At 46.7% G+C, this 26,008-nt stretch overlaps 1 protein-coding gene across 2 annotated transcripts in view; it reads left to right on the top strand.

The window, feature by feature from the left end:
* Positions 1–26,008, top strand: part of ETV6 (ETS variant transcription factor 6) — a 251,975-nt gene that overhangs the window by 189,009 nt on the left and 36,958 nt on the right. For both annotated transcript variants that reach the window (XM_077756469.1, XM_077756468.1), the window contains exon 3: positions 14,036–14,200. In XM_077756469.1, the coding sequence (XP_077612595.1) occupies positions 14,036–14,200 (165 nt within the window). The remainder of the gene's footprint in view (positions 1–14,035; positions 14,201–26,008) is intronic.

Below are 26,008 nucleotides of genomic sequence, written 5' to 3'. Positions count from 1 at the left end.
TGTAGGTATAAGTGAACAAAATTGCCTTCCCTCTGCACCCCCACCGTTCTGCCTCCTGGCTTTAAAACTGGAGGGTCCTCTCACTCGTTTCTCTGACCAGCTCATCTGACGGCCGAGCAGAGCTAGGGTGTGAACAGATTATATTGATTTAGTGTATTCTCTCCACGGGCCTCCCCTCCCAGGGATGTCTTCATGCCTCCATCCAGAGGAGGGAATAAAGCTGCAGACAAGACAACAGAGCCAAAGAGAAGGACACTTGGCAGCAAGAGAGAGTCTCCCTTTGGCCGTGGAATGTTTTCTGCTGTTCTGGAAGGCGGCATGGGGTTGATTTTGCTTTGCTCTGCTTTGCTTTGCTTTTGTTTTTTTTTTTTTCATTTTCCTGACTCCCCAGCAACCATCGTAAGCCCTGACGCCGTTGGCGGGGGGATGGATTAGTAACCTTCACAACTTGGATACCATGGAATTTAACTGGTAAGAAGAAAGATGACAACTTTTGCGATGGATAAATGTACAACAGCCATTTCCCTGTGAATATCCTCCGCACGCAAGCGGCGGGGGGGAGAGGGATGGAGAGGAGTCTGTGACACACACGTACGGGTGCGCACACACACGCACGCTCACACACACACAAATGCTAGTTATCTTTGAGTGGAAGCCTGCTTTTCCAAGTCTGGTTTCTTTTTTTTTCATGTCATGAGGTGCCCGCGGTGCTGTTGAAGTGGTGTCACCCGGCCTCTATGGCCCCCCGTCAGTTTGCCCCTCCTCATGCTGATGCAGCGTCAGCTCAGGCAGCCTGCAGGAGAGTTGATTGGCCACCAAAGGCAACCGATGGGTCTTGGGAACACTTGGAGTCACTCTCCAAAGAGTCAGGGAAGGAGGTGATGGAAGAAAAAGGGGCGGGGGGGGGAGAGAATTCTCCTTAAAAGAAGGTATTTTCCGGAAAAACATTGTGTTAACAGGGTGGAGGATTGCTTGAACCCTGGTCAAATCTGCCTTTTGGGCCATGGATGTGTCTTCCAAGGCCTGCGGAGTTAACACTGTAAAGGTTAAAGACTTCTGTCTGCCTCCCTTTTGCCAGCCCCTTCCCCGCCTCCCCTTCTCCCCACCCTCTTGTCCGCACCCTACCCCAGCTTCCTGTTCACCCCACAGGACTCAGTGATAACAGGGACCGTCTCCATCCTGAGAAAAGGCAGCCCGCTTGTTTAAGTTTGCCCAGAATAAAGAGAGCCCGGGAGGGAAGGGACCAGGCGCGGCAGAACCACACAAAGGAAAGCCTCTCCCGTGCCGTGACGGGGCGCATCAGGCCCTGTCCAGAATGAGAATGAGTTCTCCTCTTGTTACGCTTTGCAAAGGAATGTTCTGTGGACCATGGCCGGCACAAGACACGACCTGTGTGGTTTAAAAGAGCAGGAGGGTCAGTTCTAGTAGGCTTCTGGTGGAGTCTGTTGGGTTTTCCATGTAGAGTATCATGTCGTCTGCGAAGAGTGAAAGTTTGACTTCCTCTTTGCCAGTTCTGATGCCTTTGATTTCCTTTTGCTGTCTGATGGCTGATGCTGGGACTTCCAGCACCATGTTAAACAGCAGTGGTGAGAGTGGACATCCCTGTCGTGTTCCTGATCTCAGGGGGAAAGCTCTCAGTTTTTCTCAGGGCTTGTCATAGATGGCTTTGATGATGTTTNGGAGGAGGGCACTTGTGGGGATGAGCACTGGGTGTTGTATGGAAACCAACTTGATAATAAACTATTTGTAACAAAAATATAAATAAATGAAAATAAAATTTAAAAAAATAATACAAGAGCAGGAGGGGGCGGGGAAAGATACTCGTTCTTCTTTATTCAGACACCCGTAGTAGATTGTGTGAGTTTTGTGGATCATGCACATCCAACGGGATCCCTCTTTTCTCCGCACCCCTGCATTTCTGCTGATGATTAGAAAATCTTCTTGATGCTAGCTCTTCCTCGCAATTTCCCAGTCCGCCCCCTAATCTATTTAAGGAGCATTTCAACTTTCAGTATCTATCTTCCTGCATTTTGTTCCTCTTAAAAATGGACTTCTTTGTGTGTGTAAATATAATAAGGTTGAAAATAAAGTGGTTCTGGGCGCACCTGGATGGCTCGGTCACATAAGCGTCTGACTCTTGATTTCGGCTCAGCTCAGGTCAGGAGCTCGCGGTTCGGGAGTTTGAGCCCCTCATCAGGCTCTGAGCTGACAGTGTGCGGCCTGCTTCGGATCCTCTCCCTCCCACTCTGTGCTCCCTATCTACAAAATGTAAAAAGTTACAACAATAATAAAAAAAGAAAAGAGTTTTTTTCTGCCCCGTGGGATGAGAAGTGCTGCCCTTACTTGACTCTTTCCTTTAGAAATTCCTCTTTCAACCACATTTCTCCTTCAGTGGTAGCTCTTCTATCCCAGCTGCCTCACTATTCATAAATTAAAATAATTTGCAGTGCTCAGTCTTCACCAGTATAAATACAAACTCGCCCTGTGTTAGCTGTGATTCCTAAAATACCCGAGGAAGGGACATTCCGTATTTAAGGTCAGGTGTGTGCATTTCACAAGGAAGTGACCCCCACAGTTGCCCTTCATCATTTCATTGCCCCCCACGAGCTTTGCAGTGCATTGAGAGCACCCTTCCTGCCCCTCTTCTCTTTTTGTCCCCAAAACATCAGGACGGATAGTGCATCTTCTCTTCTCAGGCCTGAATTGCTTCTCATCCAAAACTGCTAGAACCTCTTGTCAGGCCCATTTGCATACATGAGGCTAAAAAATACCTCCCCGATTCTCCAGGGGTTCCTACATAAACGCCAGGGCGTCTCTAAACTGTAAAATTGTAGTCAAATATTTGTGTGTGTGCACCTGTGCATTTCGAAAGAGGGTCCGTGGCTCTCCCTCAATTCTCAGAGGGATCCATTATCTCCAGAACGTAAGAAGTATGGCGCCCCCTCTGCGTTGCCACCACTACACCCTCATCCTCTCTCTTCTCAATAGAGCTTCGGTTAAAATGTTGCTATTTTGTTCATCGTGAAGACTTTCCAAATTTGGCACCCAAAGTGAGCCCTTTACTTGCCTTGCCCTAGCCCAGGACCTAAATGGGCCCCACATCTGACCTTTCTTCCTCCACCTTCTCATCTGCTCCCGTCCTTTCTCTCCATTGCCTCCTGAGCCATTTTCCCAACCTGCAGTGCACACAGATGATGCCTCTTCAAAGCCCTGTGTGGGGCCCGTGGCTCCTGCCAGAGAAGAACCTCGGCTCCGGTTCCTGAGGCCCCAGTGAGCTGCAGAAAGGATTTCAGTCTCCTGGAGACACGGGCAAAGTACAGTTAATCTGCCATCCAGCCTCTGTCCTACCCAGCCTCCCCCCAAAATGCATCGCGCACTTCCCGCGGACCTGACGTGGTGGGAGGTCTTTATAAGGGTTACCTCGTGTCATACTTAAATGTGCCCGAGGAGATAAGTACTCTTCGCAGCCCCATTTTACTGCTGGGGAAGCTGGGGTTCAGAGATGTAATTTGCCCCAAACTGCTGAGCCTACTAGGTGGCAGGGCCAGTATTTGAACTCAGGACTGAGTCCATAACCCAAATTTTTAGTCTAAAATATTACATGCTTCTCATCACATTGGGCTTGCTGCCCAAAAGCAGAAATGGGAAGGACTCTTATGTTTGCGAGGGTGAGCGGCAGGCCCTGGGCCAGCTTTGCTGTCAACAGGTTTGCTGCTAAGAACCCTTTTGTGGATAAAACTGCGTGAAAGCCAGAAAAATCCACACAGTGAAGTCCATAAGAAAAAAAATTTTGAGGGCATCAAATAGGACTCTGGATCAAAACATGCACATGTAGTGTTCTTGCTTTGGGGATCTGGGCCAAAAACCATAGGTGGAACCTTCTCACCTCTACTTGGGAACTGAGTGCTGAGAAACAGGCTAACCTAGAGGACGAAAATAGGAAATGTTTTGGAACTTCTCTTTTCCCAGTGACAGAATTTGTGTGCTAGAAGCAGTTTTGATCAAATAGCAAATCCAAGGTTAGAGGCAGACCCAGAGTCATGAGAATATAGGACTGGGAGTTATCTCTGAGACCGAGCCCAGGGTGGGGACTGGAGGACTGGCCGTCAGGGAGGAGAGTCAGAAGAATCTCCTGGAAAGTGCTCTGGGAAGCGGCTCGGAAGACTCTGATGATACTTGGTTTGACTTTGGAGGGTTTATTTGTCCTACGGTAGAGCCTGCCCACCGCAACCCCCTTCGCAGAGGGCAGAGGGGGCCCTCTGGAAACTGCTCAGAGTTCTGGATCTAAGGCTAAACCAGACCTGCCATGAGAAGTTAAGTTCATACTTTATTGCTGTGAGTTCCCTTGCGTCGTTAACCATGCATTCCAGGGTACAGGGGAGATATTTATATCCGCTGCATCCTTTGACCCAGCCGAAGCCCACTGAACTGACCTGGGGCCGCAGTTCTGGTCTCAGGCGCACTGTGACCTTGGGACAGCCCCTTTACCTCTCTGAGCTTCCATTCCTTCAGCAAGGACAGTCGTGCCAGCCTAAGTTCCCGTACAGAACAGTTGTGGGGCCGATCCGGATGCGGCAGCAGATGGTGATGATAAAGCCTCCCGCACAGATCTGAAGCATCCTACCCGACGAGAACAGTGTTGGCTGGGAGTGTGGCGGCAGTTGCAGGCTGTAGAGCTGGCCCGGGGTGGATCAGGGAGCTCTGTGCCGTCGGGCATCACTGGGGGACCGCTGCATGCCAAACGTGGCGGGAGAAGCGCTGAGCAATCGCCATCGGCTCCGTGCACACGCGTTGTAACTCTTAACAGGTGCACTTTGCAGTTAGCAATTTTATCTCCCAGAAGGTAGAAGAGGAGATGAGGAGCCCTACGAATTTGGACTTGGGTCTGACAAATCAGGAGAACAGGCAGAGTAGAAATGATATGGGGACATGCTGGCGAGAATCCAAACATCATCTTAGGATGGGAAAAGAGAAATGAAAGACATGATCAAGTGTGCTTTCAGAAGGTTAGAGGAGAAGTGTCTGTGGTCCCACAATCCACAGTGCTCACACACAAGTCAGAAGAGGCAGGGTGCTTTTGAAAATGAACTTCTAGGAGGTCATCTGCTCAGGGCAGTTGCTGAGATGAGTAGGCAGGAAGGTAACTAGAGAAGCTGATGAGGCTGTATTGGGGACATTCTCTGAGGAGCTCAAATTTTAAATTGGCTTTTTAAAATATAAAGGTATTGCATGCTTAATATAGAGAATTGGGAAATAAAAAATGAAAAGGAGAGGCACCGGGCTGGCTCCGTCGGTTGAGTGTCCAGCTTTGGCTCAGTCATGATCTTGCAGTTCCTGAGTTTGAGGCCCCGCACCTGGCTCTGTGCTGTCAGCACAGAGCCCGCTTTGGATTCTGTCTCCCTCTCTCTCACTGCCCCGTCCCCTGCTCACACTGTCTCTCTCAAAAATAAATTAAAAAAAACAAAACAAAACATTTAGGGGCACCTGGGTGGCTCAGTCGGTTAAGCGTCTGACTTCGGCTCAGGTCATGATCTCATGGTTTGTGGGTTCGAGCCCCGCGTCGAGCTCTGTGCTGACAGCTCGGAGCCTGGAGCCTGCTTCTGATTCTCTGTCTCCTTCTCTTTGCCCCTCCCCACTCACTCTGTCTCACTCTCTCTCTCAAAAATAAATAAATGTAAAAACATTTTTCAAAAAAGAAATAAAATAAACATTTAAAAAAAGAAAAAGAGATAGTAAGCATCACCTCTAACTCTACTGAGTGAAAGCTGCCATTAATATTTTTATGTTTTATGTTAATATTTTCTGTGCATTGTTTGGGATTATCATTCATACGTACATATGCAATTTGGCATTCTTTCATATCTTATAGATACTCTATAAGATGTACGTGATTGGCCGCATAATTTTCTGACCAAGGTGTTGTCCACAGTGTGTTTAACTGGTCCCTTATTGATGTTTTCGGCCTCCTGCTATGAAAAATAACACCGCAGCTGAACATCTTTGTGCATGGATGGCTTCTGAGTATCCTAAATTATTTTCAGCTAGATTCTCAGAAGTTAACATTCATAGGACTCTTAAATTACCACCAAGTTGTTTGTCAGAAAGATAATGCCAGTTTATCTTCCTGCTCTTTCTTTTGTATGTACCAGCCCAATGAACTCAGATTTTTAAAAGATGTATATAGTAGACAGAAGAACAACTCTCTGAAAAGCAAAAGCATGTAGGAGCCATGTTTAGATCCAGAGGCTAAAACTAAGCAAGCTGACAGCTATGGAAGCTGCTTAACAAAACAGTAAGTGTTGGGGGTGATGTAAGAATCAGAATGGTGGGGCACCTCGGCGGCTCAGTTGGTTAAGCGTCTGACTTCTGCTCAGATCATGATCTCATGGTTCGTGAGTTCGAGCCCCGTGTCAGGTTCTGTGCTGACAGCTCAGAGCCTGGAGCCTCCTTCAGATTCTGTGTCTGTTTCTCTGCTCCTCTCCTGCTCTCTTTCTCTCTCTCTCAAATATAAAATAAAACATTAACAAAATAAAACTAAATAATTTTAAAAATTGAGAAACAAAGAATAAGTATGGTATCAGCCTGCCGATTCGATTGGATAGAGTCACATTAACAAACAGAAAAGTGGGGCACTTGGGTGGCTCAGTCGGTTTAGCGTCCGACTTCGGCTCAGTCATGATATCGCGGTTCATGGGCTCAAGCCCCGCGTCTGGCTCTGTGCTGACAGCTCAGAGTCTGGAGCCTGCTTCAGATTCTGTGTCTCCCTCCCTCTCTGACCCTTCCCTGCTCACGCTGTTTCTCTCTCTTTCAAAGATAAATTTTAAAAAATTAAAAAAACAAGCGGCAAAGAGATAACTGTTCAACTTCTCTCATTCTTCTCTCTCTTCCATCAAAGAAGATGATTGTCAGACCGGACCGAAACAGGTATTGCAGACATTGACATAAGGGACTCCAAGCCTGCAGGAAGAATTGTGTAAAAGTGAATCTAAGCTGTTCTAAATAAATTCAGTGCTCTTGGCCCAAATGACAAGTGAGAACACAGAACTTACAAGAGTGAGTGTTAGGCCTCTGACAGCCATCTCTGAGGGTTGTAGGAAATGGAAGAATGAAAAAAAGACTATGGGCCACCGTTTCCCTGATATTCACAACAGGAAAGGAAAAGAGAGTGTCCATATAGACTAAAGACAGTTAGCGTGATCTAACTTCCAGGTGAAATTCGGGACAGGGTTTGAAACGTAGATGTTGTGAGCATATAGGAGAAAGTTGTCCCTTCAGAGCCTGGCACTTGCTCCTTCTCTTCTTCCTCTATCCTCTCCGATAAGGTTGTAGTTACTTATTTACGGACATGAAGAAAGCCTTTCATTGAATTTTAGACAGTGCCTTTTCAGCTGAGCTTGAAAACTAGAGTCCAACTACCAGCGTATTTAAAGGGGTTGATCATTGACCACTCGCACCCCAAAGAAGCTGAGAGCTTGATCAGTATCTGTCTGAAAGGAGGTGGCTATTATGTCACCAGAGTGCTCCCACCTCAGCCGTCCCCCTTATTAGCATTTTGTCAGGAACCTGTTGAGGTGACAGATGCTTATCGAAGCCGCAGATGACACGAAGCTGGAAAGTATGGTTGTTACTAGAAAAAGAACCAAATCCGGAAAGACTGCAGCAGGCAGGGATGAGGGTAAAAAAATAACAAGATGAACTCTAATATCGATTAAAATACAGTCCCTCCAGTTGGGTCCCAAACACCACCTGTGTGTGTGCAGGGTAGGGTCACTGAAAGTGATAACCATAGTAACCGTCGCTAATATTTATTAAATGCCTGCTGTGTTCCACGTACTGCCCTCTGCATTTTTGATTGTCATCACTTGTATAATCTTACTGTGTACTCGCTGTATAGCATCTTCAAGTTTGATAAGCATGTCATCTGCGGTCTACTGGATCGCAATTCACAGATTGGAAACTGTCCCCATTTTTCATTTGAGTCAAGTGAGGTACGGAGAGGTCAAGGAACTTGTCTGAGATCATATAACTGAGAAATAGTTTCAGTGCCTGCATGCTTTTCCACTGTGAAAATTCATACAACCACTGAAAGCTTTCTCCCTCTCTTTTTTAGATCATGAATTTAATTTGATGTTCTGCCAAAACACCAAATAAGCTTTGGCTGATGGTGGTTAGGTGGTTAATCATGCAGACTTTGGGCCAAGCCAGCTGGCTTGTCCGTTTCCTAGCTGTGTGACTTTGGCCGAGTCACTTCCCTGCCCTGTGTTCCGGTTTTCTCCTCTGTAAATAGAGATAGTGATCATTTCTGTCACATGGTATTGTTTATGGGGATTACGGAGGTTCTGTACAGAGAGCATTGGGGACAGTAGTTATTTGCTGTCATTATGAAGCACTTGGGAAACAGTATGGCAGGGTTTTAAGAGTTGGGACATTTGGGGGTGCCCGGGTGTCACTTGAGCGTCTGAGTTCGACTCAGGTCATGATCTCACGGTTCATGGGTTCGAGCCCCACATCAGGCTCTGTGCTGACAGGGCAGAGCCTGCTTGGGATTCTGTGTCTTCTCTCTCTGCCTCTCCTCCACTCGTGCTTTTTCTCTTCCTCAATATAAATGAGTAAAACTTAAATGGAAAACAGAGTCGGGACTGTGGAACCAGACCCCCTGGGTTTGGATCCAAGCGCCACCATGTCCCTTCACACGTGCTACATTTTTTGCTCATCTATAAAACGAGAATAAGAATCTTGGTAGAAAACACTCAGTCTCAGTGCCCAATAACCACTAGCTACAATTATCAATAGAAACCTGTTGTCCAGGGGAGGGAAGGTTCTGGCACTGCGCCTGGCACTATGCTTAGGCCTGGGAGCTAAATATGATCTCTGGAGGAGGTGGGTGGGGTGGGGAGGGTCTAAAACCTGCAGTCAAGAAGTTATGTTTGGACCAATTAAGGACGTTTAATGTGAAGGCAGGATGACTAAGTAAGGAAGTGATCGCTTTCCTCAGTCATGTCAAGGGTCACAGGGTTGTTCTGTATCATTGAATTAAGTTATGAACAGCATGCGAAGCTGGAAGACGGGAACGTGGGGCAGCTTGCTCTTGGTCCAGCCTCTTAACTTTTCCCAGCATCAGTTTCCCCATGAGTGAGATGGGCCAGATCACCCCTGGGGTGTCTTCTTCTCTTTTACAATTCTATCCCGTAAGCCATGGAATCTGTCTCAAAATCCTGTGCATGCAGCAAGTTGGGGACGAAGGGTGTTTTTGAGGAGTGTATTTTATAGCACCAGAGTTTGCACTGAGTATTGTTCATACCAGCATAATCATCTCATGACTCTGAGCCCCTGTTCTCCTCCTTGCCTGTTCAAATGAAATGGGATCAAGAAGGACTTCACAGAGTTTTTGTGAGAATTGCAGGAGGTCATACATGGGAAAGCACCTCGTTGAAATAGTATGTTTGTCCTTGCCTTGGCCGGGTTATAACTTTTCCAGAAAGTGGAATATAATAAAAACACTCTTGGGCACTACACCCTATTTAAGATAATGTAATCTGTTTCCCAAGACTCAGAAGTCATTCGGGAAGTTACAAAATCTCGGGGTCCTCGTCATGAGCAGGGCAGTAAAAAGGTCCTGGCTGTTTATATTCTTTGGTTTTCAGGACTGAGATGAAGTGGGGCTGTGTTGACTATGTGGAATCCAGAAAAGAAAAGAGATCCCAGAGTCTAAGCCCCTCATTTTACAGAATGAAGTGGCTGAGCCCGGGAGAAGGTGCCCCAAATCACCTGCTAATGAAGGGCAACTCTGGTAATAAAGTCCAGGTTCCTTCCTGACTCCTAGCACACTTTTCATTGTTAGTTGAAACATAGCTGAGAGACCTTGCAGTGAGGCTAACAATGTGCTGATGCAAGCAGCTGCCCCTTTGAACGGGGACTTGAAGAAATATTAGAGGCAAATGTAGGGCCTTACAGGGTATGACACCACGAACTTCACTCAACCCACTTGGAAGAAAAAAAATTCTTAGAAATTTTCTTAACAACAGCAGTTCATTTCTTCTGTATAAAATGCTTCTCAGATATGCTCTGAAATGAATTGACATTAAGAACGCAGGTCTTGGGAGCACCTGGGTGGCTCAGTCAGTTGAACACCTGACTTTGGCTCAGGTCACGATCTCACGGTCTGTGAGTTCAAGCCCCACATCAGGCTCGCCGCTGCCAGCGCAGAGCCCTCTTCAGATCCTCTGTCCCCCTCTCTCTCTCTGCCCCGTCCCTGCTCACACTCCCTCTCTCAAAATAAACACAACATTTTTTTAATGCAGATCTTAGTAGGCTTATTATGTGCACAGGGAGCAGTAGAACATAGGCGTAGAAAAACGGTCTCTCTCTTCCTTGTACTAATCGTTAACGGCTCTGTTATTCAGTTTTGGGGAATTAAAGTTGCGAGAGAGAACTGTAAGGCCAGTTCTGTGTTAGATGTTCTCTCCCATGCAGCTTCTGTTACATTAGCAGCTGTGAGCCATGTGACATCTCAGGACCAGTGCAGTGAGTGCCCACGGGCGAGTACCCAGTGAGGGCGGCACTTTATTCCTGGACGTGTTCAAAGCGGAGTGCCACCTACACCTCCCTCCTCTTCCCATTTATAAATCTACTTCTCCAAGGATATACAGATTTTTGGCTCTATTTTTAGGCTGTTGATAACTCGAGAAAGCCTCCAACGATCAAAGTCTTGGATGAGGAGGATTCAATTCACGCAGTCTTTTCTGCATCCCCGATAGATGCTGAAAAGCAATGTGAATGCTGACGCTGGGTGGGAAGTCCGTGCGTAGGTACAGTGTGATGGATAGGAACACACACTCTGAAGCCAGACTCCCTGAGTTCAAATCTCAGCGCCTCGTGTTTCCATGGCTGTATGACCTTGGCCACGTCCCGTAAGTGCACGGAGCCCAAGTTCCCCAATCCGGACCTCTATCTCACGGTGTTGCTGTGAGCATTCAGTTAAACAAACTAATATGTACAAAGTGCTTACAATAGTGCGAGATGATAGACGCGCTTGATAAGTGACTGTTAATTAAATTAAATGGTCCTAATTAGACAGAGTTGCCTCTGGGTCCAAGGCTCTATTCCATTTAGACACTGTAACTCCCAGGCTGTAGGGCTGTGAGGTTCAAGGCAAGGGGGCTTCTTTTTCCCGGTTATTCGAGAGAGTTAAAAAGGAAATAGCAGTAGGACTTGACTTGGAGCGCCAAAGTTTATCAAGCCTCTTTCCAGCTTGGTGAAATGTGTCCCTCTTCTCTTGACCCTGTCTCTGATGCGTTTACTTGGTGGCCTTCAGCGGGTAGCTTGGTCTGTCAGGGTCAGGGGCACTTTTGTAAAACCGCTAGGATTGCCTGGCAACTCCCTGGACTGACAGTGACCTGATGGGTCCCTTTTGCACACAGCCCAGAGCCTTCATGTTGGTTCCCTGCGCGAGGGGGTTTCCGCGTCAACTCTGCTCGCTTCAGGGACCGGGCTGTGGGAGAGATTAATGGGAAGTGAAAAGAGAAACCATTGCCTTCACCAGCAGGGCTGTTTGGAGTGTGTGACTCTTCTTGTATTTAGGGAAAAGATTACTCATGAGTATTTTCTTCCATAGNGAATCCTCTGGAGAAACTTCTGCATTTCACTCTCATTTCCCCTCCCGAGTGGGATTCGGTTCTGTATTTGCTTTGGCGCTCACACTTCCAACAAGCTACCCCGTCGGTTTTCCTGTTTCTGACTGAGTATCTTCTGCTCTGTGGCCCACCTACCACCAGGCTCCTTCCTAGGCCAAGCTTGACTGGAACCTCATATTTGCAACCCCTCCCCCCAACCGCCCCCGGCTCTGGCTGTACCCGTGCTGCTCGTGTGAAGGAGAGGAAGGGAAAAATTCCCAGTAACAGATGACTAATCACTGTGCTGTTTCTGTTCAGAGGTGACACCCTGACAATAGGAAGTAAACGTTAAGGTTTTTTTTACCGGTTCAAAAGTTAAGAGTTTACTGAGCCACCTTCACGCCCACCGCCATTTCGTTGTGATTCCTGACGTGTATGTTGTCAAGGTCATTGGAAAGACTGGGGGCACCTTCCGTATCTAAGGACTGCTTTTAATAGGCCTTACTTCTGGGCACAGTTAAGAGCCAAAAACAAAACCTTGAATTCTTCAGTGGCTGTGTTTTCTTCTCAGGATCGTGGACCAGTAGCCTGCTACACGTTATTATTTCGTGACACCACTTTCTTTTCCCATGGAAAATGATAAAACTTAAAAACCAAGGGAAGAAAGCTCTTGAATGCCCATCTCTAATTATGCCAGTGCCCGTAGTTCTTTGTTGGTGTCGTACCCGATAGACTACTTGAGAAAGGACTTCCTCAGAGTTCAAGGAAGCCAGCTACCATTCTTCAAAACTAGACTTTGCAAAGGAGCCACCCGGAAGACAGAGCCAGTAGTCATGCCCAGAGGCCGTAGACCTTCTCCAAGGGAACTGAGCTGTTGGTTCCCTGGTCCACTAGGGAGGAGAAGCAGCGTCTCCAGATAGACCAGACAGTTCTTTGTTATGCTTGACTTAAGGATGAAAAGGTGGCTCCTTCCGGGATCAAACTGAAGGGCACGTTTATAGCATACTCATGGAGTCTTCTTAGGAAGTTTAAGTTAACTTCCTGGAGAGACCGAAGCTCTTCTTAGCAAACCCGGATGCCATTGTATTTGAACCGTTAATTCATACAGTGCAGTTTTGGAGAATGAAATGCCGTTGGGCGTGTCGTTCCTTCCAACCCATCAGTTCTCATTTTGGTCTCAGGACTGCTTTCAATTTTTTAAGAATTATTGAAGACCCAAAGAGCTTCACTCATAGGGATTCTATCTATATTTACCATACTGGAAACTAAAACTGAGAATTTCAAAAAAGCTTACTGAAAAGTAATAAGCTAAACTTACATTAGCATAAGTAGATACTTATGAATATATCTTCCAAAAGGCAGTGAGAGAAGTGGCATTGTTTTACATTTTTGCAAGTCTCTAATGTCTGGCTTCATAGAAGATGGCTGGATTCTCATGTCTGCTGCAATATCACATGTTGTGTAGCTTCTAGAAAGTCCCACTGTATCTTCATGAATGAATGAGAGTGAAAGAAGGTAGATAACCTCTCAATATTGTTATAAAAAGAGGTTTGACCTCACAGACACCCTGAAAAGTTCTTGGGAACCTTGTGGGGGTCCCCAGCTCACACTTTGAGAACCACTGTTCTAAACTACTTGGATGATATAGCAAAGATTTCCCACAATAGCAGTGTAAAATTAAAAGATGCACTCAGAGTCAGACTTCCAGAAAAACCCAGCCCAAGCTACCCTCTCCACCTCAGCTGCAACCCTCTCTTTGGCCCACTGCTGGTCCCGCCAGAGCCCAGATACCACCCCTGGCAGGAAATTTTAACACTGAAAAGTAGAATGAAGAGTCAAAAGACCTTTTACCCTTACTTTCCCCTCTCATTCCCAGAGGCTAGCCTGATAGTTTCCCAGAGACTGAGTGAATTGCTCTTCCTGGAAGAAGATTCAGGGAATACTTCATTATTTGGCAGCTCTCAAAGGTCAGGCCTGCCTGACTCTGGAACGTTCTCACTTAAAAAGGACTCTGGGTGGCAATCAGATCAGCTCTGATTCTAAGGTCCCCTCTAAAGCACGTTGACATTTGTCATGACTCCGAGTTCCTTGGGTGTTTCAGGCCACCATTGGGCTTTGGACATGCTTTGAACCAAGGCAGCCCCTAGAGCTGGGCAGGGAAGGGCGGGTCACTAAGTCCCAGGGTCCATTAAAGACTAAAAAAGGATTTTTCTTCTCACGTTGCCTCTGAATAAATAGTTCATCTGATACCACACTTCAGCGCTTATAAATCTGGAGCTTTACCTTGGGATTCAGAGATGAACCTAAGGACTCTTCAAACATGGAGACTCGATTGTATTAACCAGAAAGCTTTTACCTTTATTCCAACAGTCTAACTGACAAGACCCTTTCTCTCTCTTTCTGCCTTGCTCTCTCTCCAACAGGCTTGCAGCCAATTTACTGGAGCAGGGATGACGTAGCCCAGTGGCTCAAGTGGGCTGAAAATGAATTTTCTTTAAGGCCAATTGACAGCAACACGTTTGAAATGAACGGCAAAGCGCTCCTGCTGCTGACCAAAGAGGACTTTCGCTATCGATCTCCTCATTCAGGTGAGAGTTTGGACTCCTAACACGTGGTCAGCTTGGAAAATCTGTTAGCCTTTGCTTGGTCCTTGACACCGCCCATCACGCCCAAGAAACCCCCACAATAGGCCACCGTGAGCACAAGGACCATGACCTAGCTTCATAGAGGAAAGATTTGGCTGACGTAAGTCCACCGGAGGGGGAAAGAAGAAGAATTTCCAGATCAGGGGGAAACTTGGAAGGTCAGGAGAGGGACCCCAGACGCTTGGAGCATAAGGGATCTACTGTGCCCCCAAATCAAGGACAAAATGCATTCCAACCCTTTCACTTCTGCCTTGCTCCTGATTCTGGAGTCTTCTGAAAGTGATGCCTGGGAGTGAGTGTAGGTGGTGAACTGCTCAGTTAAAACCAAAGACAGAAGAGGAAGGGGCCTGACCCTGGCTCAGGCAGACGGAGTGGAAGGGGAAGAAGACATGAGGGAAACAGAAGATAAGGATGGGAAGAGGTGGAGACCCTAGGAGTCAAGGCAAGTTTAGAAATAAAGGGCTCTTGCAGGGCACCTGGGTGGCTCAGTCGATTAAGCGTCCAACTTTGGCTCAGGTCACAATCTCACGGTTTGGGGGTTTGAGCCCCGTGTCGGGCTCTGTGCTGACAGCCAGCTCAGAGCTTGTTTCCTGTTTTGGTTTCTGTGTCTCCCTCTCTCTCTGACCCTCCCCTGCTCATGCTGCCTCTCTCTCTCTGAAATAAATAAAAACCGTTTAAAAAAATAGAAATAAAGGGCTTTGGGTGATTTCCTTTGGAAGTACTGAATTTTTTTTTTAATTTATTTCTTTATCTTGAAAGGGAGACAGAGTGAGCACACGAGCACAAGCAGGGGAGGGGCAGAGAGAGAGAGAAAGAGAATCTCAAGCAGACTCTACCCTGTCAGCTCAGAGCCCGATGGGATCCGTGGGATCTGTGGGATCATGACCTGAGCTGAAATCAAGAGTCGGATACTTAACCGACTGAGCCGCCTGGGTGCCCCCGAAGTACGGAATTTTTCGAAGTATCACATCTTGTAGCTTATAGGAATCCTGAAAAGGGCAGTGGCAGGTTTCCCAGGCTCCTCTAACTAGGCAGTTCGGTCACCATGAAACCACATGGGAAGATCTGATTCCGTAAAGAGTGAATGTACCTGCGAAATGTATTGCTGACATAGGTGTAAGACTTCAAATGTGCTAATTTCATTTCTTAAACTGTATGGATATTTAGGAGATAGTTCTTTGGGAACTCCGTATGTGAAATGGGCAACTCCGGTCTTGGGTTTATGCCTCTTGAGGGGCTAAGTTGTTCAGGGCCCAATAGGCCCTCCTTCTCCGAGCCCCATCGTGGCCGACTTTGATGTAACCTGTCTCGCAGAGACTCTCTTTGTCTTGACAAAGGGAAGAGACCCTGCACAAGGTCTTGGCACAGTTCCAGCGATGTTCAACCCTTATGTGCTCCTGGAGGCCTGCCAGGAGTTAATAAACTAACTGTCGTGAGGAAACATCCCCATCACAGAGGGTGAGGTAAGGATATAGGACAGTATCTCCCCCGCTTTTCCCAATCGCTGCAAACCGTTTATATGAGGAAATGATAAAGGGAAGTTTCCCCTAGAAGTATAGCAGTTATTGAAACTTGAAAGTTCCTGTCTCTGAAAAACAGATCATTGTTAACATTTTATGAAGGAATGGAGCCAGACATAACCTGAAACATTTGTCTCAAATCATTGATTCTTTCTGTAGTCTCAGGATAAGAAAACTAAAACAACTATAAAAATAAATAAAGCTAACCCAGAAGGAAACTAAATAGTCCCTTTTTTTTTAATGTTTATTTATTTTTGAGAGAGAGAAACAAAGCGTGAGCAGGGGAGGAATGGGGGGGGGCGGGGCACAGAATCCGAAGGAGGCTCCAGGCTCTGAGCTGTCAGTACAGAGCCCGATGCAGGGCTTGAACTCATGGACTGTGAGATCATGACCCGAGCCAAAGTCAGACGCCCAATTGAGTGAGCCACCCAGGCGTCCCTAAATAGTCCCTTTTAATGCAAAAATACTTACCTTTTCTGTTCTAGTGGAAACTCAAAGGTGTACTCAAAGGAGCAAAGCTACCTCTCTGGAGGAAAAGAACTCTTAACTCTTTAATGTGTTCCAGAAAAACCACTCATGTCAGGCAAACAAGGGAGAACTCAGTGATGTGTTTTGANTCATTTACTCCTTTTTGTTGCTGATTTCTTTTTCTCCGTAGAGACCTCTCTCCACTTTACTTAGAAGGTAGGTCTTCTCTGCTCAAAGCCGGGAGCCAAGATAGGCAAAAGCCTACCAGTAATCACTTGCCATTTTGTCAGGTCTTTGCCAGAGTGGGCTACGTGGAATGTGGACAGGATCCTGCTGTCCTATTAGATAGGATTGCATTGACCCTAAAGGCAAAAGGAAACTTGAGAAAGGAAAGGGCAGAGTAGGCTGGGGCTTAGGAGAGAAGGGATGGAGCTGATTTGGAACACCAAGGATGGGTGGAACAGAGAAGGTGGGGAAGAACATTCCAGATAACTGACCCAGCATTAGCTTAATGTATTTAGAAGACGGTGAAATAGCCCATCTGATGGATGGAAGAGGCCGGAGACGGGAGACCAAATGACGCCAGTCCACTAGCTGGACATGAGGGGCTTTGACCCCAGTTAGGTGGTAGTAGAAACCCATACCATGTGTATTCACTGAGCAACTCCATACTAGAGTTACAGAAGTACAGGCGAAGGAGGTTCAGGGATTGCAGAGGCAGTTTCTGGCTGGATTGTCCAGTGGAGCTCAAGGGGGTGGTAATGGAGCCAGAACTTGGAAAGCTTGGAAAGGTACCGAAGGCGGAGGTAAGGACAGGTGTTAAGGAGGAGCTGTAGGCCAGTTCGTGTGCAGATGGAATTCAGACATAAGGCCATGCAAATTCCATCCTCTGTCTGAAACACCCTTCCCTCACCTCTCTGAATGCCTGTTCGTATTTGAAGTTCTGACTTTCTCCAGGAAAGCTCTCCCCGGTTCACATCCCTGCCTGTCTGATCGTGTGCTGCCTTCCTTTCCTCCACCTCTTCCCACCTCAGTCTGGGCTCGGTGCTATTCCTCTTATATCACAGAGCATCCCCTAATTCTGTCGTGGCTCCCGACACACACACACACACACACACACACACACACACACACACCATGTTGTATACGATTGCTTTCTGTTTTGCATCCCTCCCCTGGAGGAGGAAGTTCATTTGGGTAAGGGTTGTGTCTTGTTAAGCTGACTTGTCCGCAGCATTTAGCACAATGCGTGGCATCCAGTTGGCACTCAACATTGAGTGAATGATGGCCCAACACATGAGTCCCTTAAAGCCTCCGTTAAGAAGTTCGAATTTTATTTGTCAGGGAGTGGAAAGCCACTGACGGGTTTTGATCAGGAGAATAATAAAATTGGAGCTCTCCCTCCGGAGCAGACCTTGGCTGTCAGTGCATAGGGTAGACTCATTTGGTCACTAAAAAGAGGAAAACTAGGGGCGCCTGGGTGGCTCAGTCAGTTAAGCATCTGACATCGGCTCAGGTCATGATCTCATGGTTCATGGGTTCGAGCCCCACATCAGGCTCTGTGCTGACAGCTCAGAGCCTGCAGCCTGCTTCGGATTCTTTGTTTCCCTCTCTCTGTCCCTCCCTCACTTGTGCTCTCTCTCTCTCTCCCTCTCTCTCTCTTTCTCAAAAATAAACATAACATTTAAAAAAAAAAAGAGGAGAACTAATTAGGATGCTATTGCTACAGTCCTAATTGGAGACACTGAAATCCAGAACTCGATTGATGAGAGTAAAATAATAGTACTTCAGGCACAGAATGGTTGGCTCAGCCGGGGAGCTCATTTGCAGGAAGTGGTAAGATTCAGTTTGGCCCGGCATTGCCACACTATCCAAAAAGACATGTCCCATTCTGCCCCCTGGAAGTCTGAGACCAGAGCCAGGCCAGAGCTGGGAATAGTAGATGTGAACATTCATCCCCATTATGTTGAGCTGGGAAGAGAGAGAAATACATGCTGCAGGTAATTTAATTAAGGCATCGACCAGAAAGCCGTGTACAGAATTTCAAGGTGATTCCTGCCATTTGGGGCTGCCGGAAGACTTATCACAAAAAGAGGGGAATTGTCAGAGGCTTTGGAAACGAGACACAAATGAGTTAAGGAGGCATTCTCGTGGAGTGGCCACACAGCAGGGTAATGAAGGCATGATCTTCCTGCTCGGATTCTCCTCGGAGAGGGGACAGTGTTTAAATAGGAGACATCCTTTAGTTCTCACATGTAACATCTGCCACTGCTTCTCCTGACATGGGCTTTCTGGTGTCGCGTTTGATATAGTAGATGCCTGGTGGCCCAAGTTCTATACGTGGCATGTCCACAGGTCACAGTACTTCATTGGCCCCTGTTTTCCTCATCTGTAAAACGGGATTTTTACCATATGGATCCAAAGCGCCCTTCAACTCTTAACAATTCGGCCCAACCATGAAACAGTATTAAGCTTCTGTTACGTAGTACAACCTCCTACCTTACAGGCAATGAATAGATACTTTGGTGCCCTTTGACCTATATGCCTTATAAAACTTAGACTTGACTCAATTTATTTCTGTCTTTCTTTGAATGTTTTCTGCTATCTCAGATGAATCGGCAGTGACTTCTCTGTAGTCATGGGGCCACTGGAATAAAGCAAAAATCTGATTGCCCCGTCACCGTGAATTGGATGTTTACAGTTTCCTCCCAGCCTAGTTTCCTGCCCGGCCACACCCAGAATTATGTTATCTGTATATGGATGTAACATTCCTCAACACAACTCATTTCAAATACATTTTGAGAGGAGGAAACGGTATCCGGTGAATTTCAATTACCTGAAATATTAATATATCTTGGGCCCGAATATGGTAGCCTCTCTGGACCCCACATTCTTTGGCCAATTTCATAAACTACACCTGTCTCATCCATTTCCAGGACTAGAGTCCTCCATTTTCGACCTCTGGAATAAAGCAGGGAACATTTAGAATGTGCTTTAAATAACATATTATCTCCAAACAGAAGATCTTAAGGCTGTAGATAAGTGGGATGTTTTCTTTGGATTATTCTCCCAGGTAGGGGACACAAGATGTGAATTTGTAATACTGGCAAAGCTAAAGAAAAAAGGCAAAGGAAACTTAGCTTTATAAAATTGTACCTGTACAGGATGATTTTACCTACTCTTTGAGCTTATGGGATAGTAACTGCCTTCAGTGGTCTGGGATGATTTAAATTCAAAGGGATATTTGATTATTTGACCACTTTGAGACTTGAGGAATCACATGAATAAGTAGGAACAGACAAGTTAACATTGATATTAACTCTTATTTAGAGTTATCCACTGCTAGACATCAAAGTGAAGTAGATTTATGTACACATTATTTATAAGAACAACAGCAAGAAAAACCACAAGTTTTTTTCAATTTAATTCATGTTAGACTCTGTGGATGCTAAAGAATGGAAAATAAGCATCTTTTCAAAGCTCCTTCAGTTCGGTTCAGCAAAAAAATGTATGGTGGATTTACAAAGCAAATCAGTCTTCTAGTGTACCAGAATGTGATGTGGCAAATTGTTTCTTCCCTCTCCAGCGCACCAGAACCTTTGTTCTGAGAAATGTGCTTTGCTTGTGACCTCCAAACATAGTGAAATTCCCTTTCAAGGTCAAACGAAAGACACTAAAGACACTGATCTTTATCTTCATAACGTTCCTCCTCAGACCAACTTGCTTGTTCATTTCTATTAAGCAATGGTAGGTGCATTTGCTGGGTTGAACGGATGGGTCAACTGGCTATTTTAGAATCAAGTTGCAGAATCTGAGGGTGTTGGTCACAGAGGGGAATTACGGTCATGAGGTGTGGGAGTTGCAGCAGGCATGACCCTTGACTGTGACACCCAGAGTTGGCTCTTCTTGCGTCTGTGAAGAGAGCAGGGGAAAACAAAGTGTATACACCTCAGAGAACGGTTTGAGAAGTCAGTTACGGAAAAGTCTTCTAATTTCTCAGCTCTTGACCCATTTGTAAAGTGGTGGTGATGGCCGATCCCTCCGCCAGACAGAATGGCGTTATAACCTGTAAAACAGACCACGCTTCCTTTAATAAAGCACCTACTCATTTTACAATAGTCGTATTTTCTCCCAAGCTTAGTTTTTGGTGTATCTGTACCATCCCTCTGTGTTCTGCGTCCGCTAAAGGCAGTCTTACAGTATCTCTTTTCTGATTTATTCTTGTCTTAAATACAGTGTTCACATTTCCCCACAACCTGCTCAGTTTTTCTCCGGACCTCTAGGTCTGAGACACAGCTGTCAAGCTACCTCTCAAATACTTGTTCCTAAGTAAAAGACTAGCTGACGTTTATGGTTGCGGAAATCACTCCATATTAAGTGAAAAGGCCTGTGCTTTAATCAGCCTACAAACATGGATTGAATGGAATTTTCAGAAGTAAGGTCGAACAGAGTTAGAAGGCGAAGCAGCACCCTGATGGGAGGGCCAGTGCCGGCCTTGGCGTTCTTGCTGCTGAACACAAAACGGAATGAACTGAGCGGTGGACTACGTCCCTAACGTCTGCCACAGGCAGAAAGGACCCAGCAGAGAGAATTTGATGACAGATCTGAAAAGTCTCCCTTCCAGCCTTGCCCCATTTGTTTTTTACGAATTGGTCAAAAGGAAACCAAAATCTCTGAATAAAAACAGAAGAGAAAGAGAAAAGAAAACAGTTTGCAAATTTAAGAATGTGTTAGTTCAAATCATCTTCACATGAGGGTATGTACGTAGGAAGTCATCCCCTGAACTGTGCACATTTTAAGAATGTTAAAACATCTGCTTTAAATCTACTGAACTTGAGAAGTTAAGTGATGCGAAGCCCTGGGGGAGGGGCCCTGGGAAGCACTGTAGGTGACGCCGGCCGTGCGAGTGTCCCAGCCTTCTGGAGGACAAGGAATGTATAAGAACTTTATGAGTGATCAAAGCCCGAAATAAGTCAGTCAGAGAAAGACAAATATCGTATGATTTCACTCACATGCGGAATTTAAGCAACAAAATGGATGAACATAGGGGAAGGGAAGCAAAAATAAGAAAACAGGGAGGCAAACCATCAGAGACTTTTTTTAATCTTTTTTATTTTTATTTTTGAGAGAGACAGAGAGACAGAGCACAAGCAGGGGAGGGCAGAGAGAGAGGGAGACACAGAATCTGAAGCAGGCTCCAGGCTCTGAGCTGTCAGCACAGAGCCCGATGCGGGGCTCAAACTCATGGACCGTGAGATCACAACCTGAACCAAAGTCAGACACTTTACTGAGTCAGACACTCACTGACTGAGCCACCCAGGTGCCCCAAGAGACTCTTAAATATAGAGAACAAACTGAGGGTTGCTGATGGGGTATTGGGTGGGAGGATGGGCTAAATGGGTGATGGGCATTAAGGAGGGCACTTGTTGGGATGAGCACTGGGTGTTTTATGTAACTGATGAATCAGTAAATTCTATTCCTGAAATAATTATTATTATACTACATATTAACTAACTTGGATTTAAGTAAAAAGAAAAGTGGGGGAAAAAAAAGTGATCTTCTTTCCGTTTCACTGATAATACTATTTTAAGAAAACATTCCAGGAGGCGCCTGGGTGGCTCGGTTGAGCGCCTGACTTTGGCTCAGGTCATGATCTCGCAGTTTGTGAGTTTTAGCCCCACATCGGTCTCTTTGCTGACAGCTCGGGGCCTGGAGCCTGCTTCTGATCTGTGTCTCTCTCTCTCTCTCTGCCCTTCCCCCACTCACACTATGTCTCTCTGACTCTATCTCTCTCTCTCAAAAATAAATAACCATTTAAAAAAGGAAGAAAGAAAATATCCCAAGGATGCAATTCAGTGGGGGAGGGGGGGAGAAAAGATGCCCTTAGCAATCTTGTTTATAATGATAAAAACTGGAAAGCCACCCACAGTATGGGACTTGCTACACAGACTTGGAAGATGTCAATTTAAAGAGATATACTGTGACTCCATGACTATTCATCGAGTCACTTATTATTTCTTTAATAGATTATAGGGCCTTGCAGATCATGTTTACGGTTCTAAATGCAGTTTTAAAGACAAATAGAAGCCATTCTCTATCTTAAGCAGAGACTGGCGTGAGCGCAAAAGTACAAAGTGTAAAGAGTGGATGAGGGGCAGTCGGCGTGGCTGGCATCCAGGAGCAGAGGTGGTGACTTGAAGTAGGACAGAACCAGCAGCGGGTGAGGCCAGGGCTTACGTGAAAGGCAGTCAGAAAGTCTTGGTGACTGATGTTGGATGAGAGAAGGAGAGGAGTTAATTAAGTATGACTCCTAGGTTTCTAGCCTGATCAACCGGGCATTCGCTGTGCTAGGAAACACCATGTGGGTTGTAAAGACTTAACACTGGACACGCAAAATGGGCAGTGTCTGTATGTCATGTGAGAGGAGGAGTCTCGGAGATAGCTGCAGGCTCTGGAGTTGAGAAGAAATTCCTGGCTGGAGCAGATTTCACATAGACAGGCTGACTGAGGCCACAGGAGTAGATGAGATTACTGGGGGGAAATGGGGAGCCTTAATAGTGCAGGATTGGAGGAGGAAGAGTAGAAAGGTGGGAAGAAATCCAGGAGGGGAACGTCTGAAGCCGTGGAGTGTTCTAGAAGGAGGCAGGTAGTGAGTGCTGCTGCTGAATGTTGCTGAAAGGCAGCCCCCACGTACCGACCATTGCCCTTTGGGTTTGACCACAAGGAGGTCAGCCGTCGAAGGGGAGGGTCGTGGCGCTAGCAGAGCTGGACAGCTCCTCAGACAAGCATGGCTGTGGGGTGTGTGTGTGTGTGTGTGTGTGTGTGTGTGTATAGAAAACGGGGAAACCTGACACTGTTTAAATGCTAAAGGGAAGAATCCTAGTGAAAGAGGCTGAAGATACAACTGTGAACTAGAGAGAGAGAGAGAGAACTAGAAATGTCTATGTGACATGATGTCAACTGGAAAAAAACTTATTCGATACATATGAATGTGACGCCATGAAACTTGTATCTGCACTTTAAGTACAACACTGTCGAAGCAAAGCAAATAAAGAGTTTCCAGATTTTGTGAGACACGTCTGTTAATAATTCTCAAAATCGCGAGGGGTGCCATCTCTTGAGCCCACGTTGTCGCAGACCCAGGGCTGGTGCTCATTCACGTCCTCTCACCTAATCTTCACAGCAGCTCTGCCAAGTCTGTGGCATTGTTCTCACTTGAGACAAAAGAATATTGAACTAAGCCATGAGTTAAGCCTCACCGAGAAAAAAATATTTGCCTGAGGGCATGCAGCTGAGAAGGAGAGGCACCAGGGTTTGAACCTGGGACCCCTCAGCTCCAGAGCCCAAGCTCTTCCCTCTAATAGGAAGGATGCAGATGACTTTAGCCCCCCAGACAGCATCTGGATGTTCTCAGCCTTCAGACATGAGTTACATTATTAAGGCAACTTGTAGCAGGTGTGTTCACTCTCTCTACTTCTCCGTTTGAAACAAATTACAAATTGAACGATAGAATTTAGTATTCTCATAGTGGATGCCTGGCTTTTCACCGTCAAGATCACCGATATGAAATTACGTGTGTGTTTAGTTTGTGCGTTTCTGTGTCATATACGTGTGTGTGTGCATACGTGTGTGTGCGTGCAAGTACAACCATGTGTCACTTGTGTGCATGTACCCGGAAGTATATCTAGGTCTTATGGGGCCTGAAGCTTATCATTTGGGGGACACAAAGTAGGTCTAGGCTCCTCCCGAGAGCCTGTGCAGGTGGAAGCCTTGAAGTTCAACCAGCTTCTTGGCAACTCCACTTCTGCACATACATGTGTGTACATGAACTCTGTATGTATGCGCCAGGATAACGTAGAGAAACCGACCAGAGCTATCGTCCCTTAAACAATAGCCTTGGTTCCGTTGCTTACTACGATAGCAGCACCTTTTCCGGTTAGTACTTGGCATTTCTTTTCTGGGAAGACAGAGGAGATTTATCACAAATCAAATGGGCCGAGAATTTTTTGACAGCTGCTTTTGAATTCCAGCCAGTGGTCATGAGCTAAGTTCAATACGCAGTGCTATGGCCCATGCCCTTTGTTTTCAGCAGGCAAATAAATATAACTTACTGTTAAATCTTTTTTTTTTTTTAATTCCGGTGATCTGTTNTGGGGGGGTGGTGGGAGAGGGTAGGAGGCTGCCTTTATTTATTTGGAAAGCTGTTGTAGACGAGACACATGTTCTGCGTCGTTCCAGAGCCAAAGCTGGGAACTGAGGTACACGGGATTGCAGGAGAGGCCAGGCTCCAGCTCAACAGAAGAACTTCCTATCAACCAGAGCTGTCCCAAAATGGTTTGCTTATGTTAGTGGCCGGCTGCCCGTCGCTGGAAGAGCTCAGCCAAAGCTACTTCTTGGCAGGGGCCGGGGAGGCAGGGGACTTCTACCAAACACAAGTTTGAGTCGATCGAAGTAACCTCTAGAATCCTTGCTAAGGTTGCAAGCTGTTACTGGGCGCACACTGCTGCTGCCAGCCGTGCTCAGCCAGGACTTGCACAGTAAGTCGGTTTTCCCCCCGTAGCGGGGGTGCCTTTGTGCTAAGCCAACCACATTCCCCGCCCGAGCCCCTGGTTGCTGGGGAAACATGTCTGTGAACGGTCTGATCCATCTATGGCCGTATGCTACAGTCTTAGAGTTAAATTCCCGCACCTGTCAGCCAGCCGTCTCAGGTGGCACTTACGAATGGTATCTTAGGGGCTCTCATAAGGGGTTATGGTTTAGGTAAGGAACTGGCAGAATTGCACTCAATGCACCCCTCCCCTGCTTCCTTTTCGCACAGTCAGATAGGAACCTTCTCCGCCTGGCTCCCCTCGTTGGCTTTGGGATGAGAGACAGAAGAGAGCCGGCACAGAAGGCTGGGCAGGTCTGGGGCGGAGCACCTGTCGCCCTTCTGTGGGCCTGTCCACCAGGCCCCGGCGGGGGGTGGCGGAGAAGCCAAGATGGGCGAATGGGCTCCATTAATCTTCTCCCTTTCTGGAGGGGGACCATCGCAGTGCCCATGACCCACACACTCGTTCTTTGTTCTCCCTGTGATACTGCGTTAAGGGTCTACAGGTATGCCCTCGGCCACGTTAATAATATCAGTAATGACAAGGATGGTGGTGAGGACGGGAGCGGTCATAAGCCAGCTAGTGTTTGCTGAGTTAGTACTGTTCGCTGGACGCCGTGATGAGCTCTTTACGGCGATTCCCTCATCCAGTCCTTAACATGGCTTCTATGAGGCAGCTGTGACCGTGGCCATTTTGAAGACCAGGACACTGAGGACTAGAGAGGGTAAAGAGTGTGCCCAAGGCACCGGTCTGACTCCAGAGAATACACTCTTCCCCTTTATGCTTTATTGCATCACTTTCTATACACACACAGAGAAATGGAAACACAAAAAAAGGAAGTGACCTGCCTGGTCTTTAACCACCTCACAGCGGGACTTCTGCAGCCGAAGGCGGGGACCTCCAAGGAGGGGTCAGCGTGGAAAACACACACCGCACCTGCCCCAGGTGCTTTGCCACGTTCCCCTCCTTGAACCTCCCCAGCAGATTTCCAAGGTGGATGTTGTTTGCATCTCCCGGAGAAGTTCAGGGACTTGCTCAAGGTCACCTGGTGCAGAGGGGCTGGGTCGCAAGCCAGGCTGTCGCATCTGCAAGTCTGTGCCTTCCCCGCCACATCAGCCTGCCTCTCTTGAACGAACAAAGTCGAACACCCTCACACACACTAAATTTATATTTCC

This window comes from Crocuta crocuta, unplaced genomic scaffold (assembly GCF_008692635.1).
Source record: "Crocuta crocuta isolate KB4526 unplaced genomic scaffold, BGI_CrCroc_1.0 scaffold262, whole genome shotgun sequence".
Classification (NCBI taxonomy): domain Eukaryota; kingdom Metazoa; phylum Chordata; class Mammalia; order Carnivora; family Hyaenidae; genus Crocuta; species Crocuta crocuta.
Note: the sequence above shows the minus strand (reverse complement) of the source record. Positions and strands in the feature narration are given on the sequence as shown.